The sequence below is a fragment of the Coffea arabica genome, chromosome 8e (genome assembly GCF_036785885.1).
Source record: "Coffea arabica cultivar ET-39 chromosome 8e, Coffea Arabica ET-39 HiFi, whole genome shotgun sequence".
Lineage (NCBI taxonomy): Eukaryota > Viridiplantae > Streptophyta > Magnoliopsida > Gentianales > Rubiaceae > Coffea > Coffea arabica.
This window is the reverse complement of record NC_092324.1, coordinates 5362616-5370951: the sequence shown is the minus strand read 5'-3', so window position 1 is coordinate 5370951 and position 8336 is coordinate 5362616. Positions and strand designations below refer to the sequence as shown.

At 34.4% G+C, this 8336-nt stretch overlaps 1 protein-coding gene across 1 annotated transcript; it reads left to right on the top strand.

The window, feature by feature from the left end:
- The first annotated feature begins 239 nt into the window (after window positions 1-239).
- On the top strand, window positions 240-2034 carry LOC113703412 (isoflavone reductase homolog). The gene is made up of 4 exons (XM_027224764.2): window positions 240-800; window positions 1043-1283; window positions 1388-1591; window positions 1785-2034. The coding sequence occupies exons 1-4, from the start codon at window positions 471-473 to the stop codon at window positions 1946-1948; spliced, it is 939 nt and encodes a 312-aa protein (XP_027080565.1). The 5' UTR covers window positions 240-470; the 3' UTR covers window positions 1949-2034.
- Window positions 2035-8336: the final 6302 nt, after the last annotated feature.

Here is an 8336-nt window from a genome sequence, read left to right as displayed (position 1 = left end):
AGTGTAGTAGGGAGGATGGGGAGCCTGCAATAACTGGTCTGTCAGGTTGAAGAAAAACCTGACTCCCTCAAGGTTCTGGAACTGTTTGAATTTCTTTGCCATCAACTTAAACCAACCTAAGTTTGGCAATGGAGTAAGCATCATCTAAGCATCCCATCATCACTATAATGCTCAATATACAAGTCTATCTGGAACACCTAAATGAGCATCTTTATATAATTGGAAAGTTCTGATCAATAAATTAACCAGGCAAGTTAGTCAAGCTGCCCAAATCCCTCACCTACTCGAGTTGTTGGATATCTTAAAAAACTGCTGAGTAGCTGGTGTATCAGTAACTATGCTAGTTTTTGTCCATGATTAATAAAATGTCAATTAGGGCTAATTCTCTCTCTCTCTCTCTCTCTCCCCATATATATCTGAACAAGTAATCTTGGTTCAATCACTTGAAAGGCCAAAAGAAAAGAGCAAAAATGGCTAAGAGCAAAGTTCTTGTTGTGGGGGGCACTGGTTATGTGGGTAAGAGGATAGTGAAAGCTTGCTTAGCTCAAGGGCATACAACGTATGTTCTCCAAAGGCCAGAGATCGGTCTGGACATTGATAAATTGCAGATGTTGTTGTCGTTTAAGGAGAAAGGAGCTCACCTTGTTGATGGTTCATTTTCTGATCATCAAAGCCTTGTGGATGCCGTAAAACTAGTTGATGTTGTCATCTGCACCATGTCTGGTGTGCATTTCAGAAGTCATAACATTTTAATGCAGCTTAAGCTTGTTGAGGCCATCAAAGAAGCTGGTAATATCAAGGTAAGCTCAATGGCATATAGAAAAACAAAATACCAATTTTGCAAGTAAAGTATCTAAAAAAAATATGCATATGAAGTATGTTGCAATAAATATATTAGATTTCTTTGGTTTACTTCTATACGCAAATTTTCTGTTGTTGTGTGTATACAATTAAATTGCTGCATTTTTAGAGTTTTACTCTTATGGTGATAAGTTTTCAAGAAGATTATATAATGAGTTAAATTGTCTTTTCATTTTTGTAGCGTTTCTTGCCATCAGAGTTCGGCATGGATCCTGCTAGAATGGGAGATGCCCTTGAACCAGGAAGGGTAACATTTGATGAGAAGATGATTGTGAGAAAAGCAATTGAAGAAGCTAAAATCCCTTTCACTTATATCTGTGGTTGCTGCTTTGCTGGTTACTTTGTTGGTAACTTGTCTCAATTGTGTACTCTAGTTCCACCAAAAGAAAAAGTGAATATATATGGGAATGGCAACATGAAAGGTGCTACCACAATTCACTTACTGAACTTTCTGTTACAACTTATTGACTTCTTTAAAAGTACACTCTAGTATGGATCCTTATAATTGTTGAATTATGTTTTACAGTGGCTTATATGGACGAAGATGATATAGCTACTTATACGATCAAGACCATAGATGACCCACGAGCACTGGACAAGACAGTTTATCTTCGACCACCAGAAAATATCCTCACTCAAAGGCAATTGATTGAGAAGTGGGAAAATCTTAGAGGAAGAAAACTAGAAAAATGCAGCATTCCTGCAAAAGACTTCCTAGCTTCTATGAAAGGTATAAACCAATTTCTTTCGGAATTTTGCTTATCTGCACCCCACCTCTCTCCTTTGCCTCCTCCCCCTCCTCCCCCTTTTTGGTAAATTATAGAAGCTGTGGACCCACCTAGGATTTTTCCATCTATGTTTTATTATGTTCCTGGTCTTTTTGATTAACATCCAAGTCTGGGATCCGGGTAATACTGATGCAGACATGGACTATGCTGGCCAAGTTGGAGTTGGCCATTTCTATCACGTATTCTATGAGGGCTGTTTGACAAACTTTGAAGCAGGAAAAGATAGTGAAGAAGCTTCAGAGCTATATCCAGAAGTTGAATACACCCGCATGGAATCATACTTGAAACGTTATGTTTAGATATATTGTTGAATTTTCATGGGAGATGAAGTGCATTACAGTAAATTTTGTGCTTCAATAAAGGATCTGATGTATTTCAGTTTAAACTTACCGTTTTTCCTACACTTGATTTTCATTTCTTCTAACTTTCAAGAGAAGAGTAAAAATTTCCACTTCATTGCCTAAAGACTAATCCAAAAGTAATGTTTATCTATTGCTTCGTTCATTCCTCCAGTAGAATCAAACAATAACCAGATTCAATAATCCGCTTATTTTTTATTTGAGTATTATTGCGTAAATACATATTTTCTGATTGGAAAACCCTTGCTTAAAAAAATATTATAGATGTTTATTTCTTTCTTCTTGGCTATGCAAATGTACTCTGTTCACGATGCAAGAGTTTTGATGCATCTAAAAGCAGGAAAAATCGTGGTTATGTTTTCTTTCAAGTTACAGTATAAGAGGATATTGTGGACTAACAAAAATTCAACAATTAAGGATAGGCCAATGGTAATTGAAGTCTTGTTGGTTTTATATTTAAGAATGAGAGGTGTTGATTCAATCTTTCTCTTGCCAAAAATACCACCTTCGATTACATTAAAGAGAAATGCACTTCCAATTGAAGAAGTGATCCAGTGAACCATGCAAAATATCTACACTTGTTTGCATTAGAAAAAATTGTTAGGAAATTGGTTTAATTTCTTTTAGGTAGAATTCTTGTTTTGTGTGGAAGTAACTAGTTTCCTAATTGGTTTTAGTTACTTGAAGTAGTAGCCAAAAAATATTTTATTTAGTTTATGATTAGAAATTATTTTCAATTTTGTACAAGTCTAGGAATTAGAATTGGTTTCCTATTGTTATTTGGGTTTTGACCAAATAATGTTCCCTATAAATAGGTGAGTTGGTATATGACGTGCGCGGGGTATGCATACAACAATATAGCTCAATTCACAGTCAAGTTTTGAATTTATAATCTCCTAAACCACTCTACACACGATTTTTTGCAAGTATACAAGTCGTGAGCGAGTATAGGGTAATTAGGGTCGAACTCATAAGGAAGACGGACAACTACTGGCACTACTAAAGTTTCTCTATTAGTTAGACTACTAACAAATTAAAATCAACAAATCTAAACTATTAATGGGAAGAAAATACAAATGAAAGCTCCTCGGGTAATGGAATCCCTATCTACTCATGCTAATGCAACTTCTCGACTAATTGAGTACTAAAACCTCGGTTAAGACATGACGTAATTTCCTTGTGTACGTGATACCTACTTTCGCTGGTATACCAACCATACCTATAGCTAATCCATACCTATTTTCGTGGTTATGAAATCAACTATAAGCTCATTTGCTTCTATGAAATTACTACAAAACAAGCCACAAATGTGCACTTCTACTTTCGTGAGTGTACTCTCTAGGTTTAACACTTCCAAGAAGTGTCAAATTTCAATTTTTATTGCAAATCTAACACCTTGAGATTATCATAATCAATGGCCAGTTAATCATGATTTTGAAAACAAAAGTGCTAAATAACTCAATCAAGATAATAGTCTAAAACAATCAAGAAATCAACACATAGCAATCATACATAGTTCAACCAAATACCCAAGACATAAACTTTAAAATAATATCGATCAACAATATAGTATCCAAACTAGTAGATTCACTAAACATGGAGTTAAATACAAGATAAAGAGTTTGGGAAAGAAGATAACCTTTGTCACTAGAGCCTTCACCGTGCCCCTTCTTCATCTCAATTTTCCTCCTTGCTCAGCTTTTACAAGATTGGATACATAATACAAATCCTAAACTAGTCCTACAAACTAAGAGAAATGGAAAAGGTTATGAATGTGTTGGGTTTGTGTCTAGCCTCAAAGGGCAAGACACAACCCCTTTTGTTTCTCTCTTTTGCTCCAAAGCTCTCACCTTCTCTAAAACTAACTAGAAACTAAAGGCTCTAAAAAGCTTTCCCTAAGACTAAAGGTTTCTATATTTATAATCTTCAAAATCTCTTGAATCTTCCACAAGAAGTTTGGCTTGGTATTGAAGAGTCAAGATTGTGAGATGAAATGACACAAAGTTGACAAAAGTTGATATTTTGGACCCAAAATATTGCTCCCAAAACGTCATGGATGCTGCCAGAAAAAAAGATGAAAAGATATCTGCAAGTTGTGTAAGTTGCACAAATTGCAGATTTTTTCCGCTCAAGTATATGAAGCGGTATCTGAAGCGAATTTCACTATCCGGCGCTGTATATTGTTAAACACTCTTCTTCAAAAAATTCTCTGAAGAGCATCTAGCGCGATTATCCGACTTCACTCTCTCAATCCGATGTCGTATATTGCTCAACACCTTTTCTCTTGCAAAACCTTCTGCGGGTATCCTGTTTAATATCTAACTCAAAATTCACTATCCGACCCTGTATACTCTCATCCAATCCGGTGATGACTTTTTGTAAACGGCCCCGTATTGTCCTTGCTTCTTCATCCCTACCAAAATATGATAAACATTAACAACTAAAAAGGACGAATTCATAAGTCTTCTCAATGTTACTCAAAGACATCAACTATTGCCAACATGGTCACTCACATTATTTTAGGAACTCAAAATTAGTAATAAATAAACTAAAATATACATAAATTATTCGGTAAAATGGACACTTGTCAGCATACTACACAAGAAGCACACAAGGGCATACAACAGATGACGTGTAACCTTATACATGGGGTGAGAGAGAGTTCTTGGGAGATGAGAGATGGTATACAAGGGTTGACCTTGAGTTCAAGTTGTATTCTTATAAAGGATTTTCCTCTCATAATAAAGAACGGGTTTCTCTTCATGCATATAGGCTCAATTGGTGTAGCCGAACCACGTTAAATATTGTGTGTCGTCTATCTTTCATGATTGTATCTTGTTTATCATTAAATTGTTGTGTACTTGATATCTCAATAGTTATTTGTTTCGCGCTTGAATGTAAGACAAGTGGTATCAGAGCTTGGTTGCGACACTGGATTGCTCACAAGCACTTGGATCCCAATAATTTGAATAGTTGGATGTAGAGCTTGGTTATTTATGGTTGGATCCTGATTAACTATTGAGATCAAGTGGGTTGGTGGCTGTTACCCATTAACAATTTAATGAGTGGTATCCTTATTTCAATAGATTGGCAAACAGCATTGATACTAAAGTATGGAAAGTCGAAAAGCATGAAGATACTTGACGGTGAATCTAGGCAGGTGATTCAAGGGTCAAGGAAAAGGTGGAGTCCAATGTTGATTTTGGACGTGAATCGTTGGAGACTTTTTCGCTCCTCTAAAGGTTGATATTTCATCCTGGTGACTTTTAGATTTTGGTTATATTTTTTGGGTGGTATGGCACGTGTCCCAAAGAAACAAAGAGATCTAATTTCCATGCGCTAAAAGACTCTGACAGTTACGAATTTTTCATTTTAGGTGGAGTTTTGAAAACCACATGTGGCGAGACAGTCCTGAGGATGGGAAGAAGTATGATGATTTTACCACTTTGTTGCCTCAATTGTTAGGGTTAGAGCTCACAGAAAGGGATCCCGGATTGCAAGTGGTGGTGAGAAGAAATCTTGCAAAGGGAGATAGTGAATTGAGACACCTTCTCACGATTCAACTAGAGGTTGGATTCGGGTAACTACACATGTTCATTTGCCGATTGAATCAATTTGGTGTCAGGACTGTATTGATTCGGGTGTGTATTTCGATACCATATTATTTGGTAGTTAAAGACAAATGGTTGTTAAAAGAAATTTTCGTCAAGGTGGAGATTTGTTAGGAAATCGACTTAATTTCTTTTAGGTAGAATTCTTATTTTGTGTGGAAGTAACTAGTTTCCTAATTGGTTTTAGTTACTTGAAGTAGTAGCCAATAAATATTCTATTTAGTTTAGGATTAGAAGTTATTTCCTATTCTGTACAAGTTTAGGAATTAGAATTGGTTTTGTATTGTTATTTGGGTTTTGGCCCAATAATGTTCCCTATCAATACGTGGGTTGACATACTACACAAGAGGTACACAAGAAGTGATATGTAGTCTTATACATGGGGTGAGAGAAGATTCTTGGGTGATGAGAGATGGTATACAAGGGTTGGCTTTGGGTTTAAGTTGTATTCTTGTATAGGATTTTCCTTTCATAATAAAGAACGGGTTTCTCTCCGTGATGTAGGCTCAATGGTGGAGTCGAACCACGTGAATGTTGTGTGTCGTCTATCTTTCATGTTTGTATTTTATTTACTATTAAATTGTTGTGTACTTGATATGTCAATAGTTGTTTGTTCTGCACTTGGATCCTAACAAAAATAACTATAACTACAGTATATCAAAATTAAAGTTAAGTTAGAGGTCTAAATCGGTTTAACATTTTGTTTCAAATTTAATGTTATACATAGTTTGACAAACTTGTAATAAAGAATTCTGAAAATGTAATGTAAAGTGAAAAATAAATAATAAGGTGCAACCACTAATTCATGGAGAAGGGTTAAAGGGCATATATTTGTGTAGACTTGATTTTAGGTCCTATTAATAGATTTTATTGCCATTAAGTAATCAAATAATCATTGTGATATTGGATGACATTGGCTGTTTAATTAGGGTAGACCGATGTCGTATGATGTTAAACCTAATAATCAATGCTACTTGAAAATTTGTATCTTGAAAGGAGGAGTTCAATAAGAAGTCAAACAGGCCAAATTAAGGTTTTTTTCTTTAAACCTTCTATATGAGTATGAATATGTAGGAAAATTTCACAAATAGCAAATAGTTGTTGTAAATTAGAACATACAAGAGAAAAAGGAGGGTAGTTGTTGTAAATTACAACTATTGTAATTTACAATAGTTGTTGTAAATTACAACATACAAGGCCGGCTGGAAAAAGGAGGGTAGAAAAAGAAGGAGGAAGTATGTACTACTTATTAGGAATGCATAGGAATGCAATGCCACTACAACAAAAGTGAGATAGGAACGATTGCTACGGTGATTATCACTTAAACTTTAAAAGTCATAATTAATCAAAAAAATTACAATATTTAGATTTCATCATGTATATCTTTTCAATGTTATGTGGCATTTATAAAATTTTATTCAACGTTTATATCGTGTTAAAATAATTTACATTATGAATAAATGAACTTACGTTCAGTTGAATTGAATAAAACTGGTCATAAACGGTTCACCTGTCAATTGTTTTCATGCCTGTGAAGCTTGTTTCAGTCAATTGCTGTAACGAAGATGCTTTCCGTCTATTTTCCATTTTATATAAAATTATAGGAGGTTATGTCAATATTTTAAAAACTTAAGAGGGTTATATAATATTATACAAAAGTATAGGGAATTATGAGTAATTTTCCCTTTATTAAATGATCATATGGATATCACATTCAGTGATAAGTGAATAGTTTATTACTTATTTTTGGGATCAAGTTTTGACTAGAAAATTCAGTGTCACTTAATTAATTTAAATATTCAATTTTTGATTATTAAACGTGTTTGATCATGTCAAGATCTGAATTTATTAAATTTAAATACTAAATTGGAATATCAAACACGACTAGAAAAAGAAAATGGTTGTACCCTTTGGAAGTTTGAAATGTCAACAAGATTGAAAAAGTAGAACTTGCGACACTAATTGTAATTTTCAGTACTCGCTGTTACTTTCGATAGGAAATTTGTGACTTAAACTAGCATGCCATCTGAACATATTAAGATATGAATCCATTAAATTTAAGTGTTGAAGTGTTGAATTGAACTATCAAACACGGCTAGAAAAAGAAAATGGTTGTACCCTTTAGAAGTTCGAAATGTCAACAAGATTGAAAAAGTAGAATTTGCGACACTAATTATAATTTTCAGTGCTCGCTGTTACTTTCAATAGGAAATTTGTGACTTAAACTAGCATGCCATCTTGTGGTCTAACTAGTTTAGGCAAGATTTTGGAAAGTATTGATATAATATAGTTGCTTTTGATTTTGAATTTACTTGATTCTTTCTTATATATTTTTGAAATTTCCACCCTGTAGGATTGACAAATGAAACTACAACCTTAATTGGTAAATGCACTTAAAATTTAATTGATAAGCATAACCACAATTTAATCACTTTTTCCTGTGGTTTTCCAAACTTAGTTTTTGGATATCTGCCACTTAAAGAACAATTGCAAAATGACTTTACTATTTCAACATCACTTTGGGAGGAATAGATAGTTTTCTATATGTGCTACTCACATCATTTTTTTGTGGTGTGTGTGTGTGTTCAGCTTTGAGGAAGAGTTACATCACTCAGTACATAAGTACTTCACAGGATGCTTAAATTCTAGATTCTCATCAGTGGCTTGCGAGCTCTAATTACTTCAAATTCTAAAGCGTACGTGGTGAAAGTCCCGAA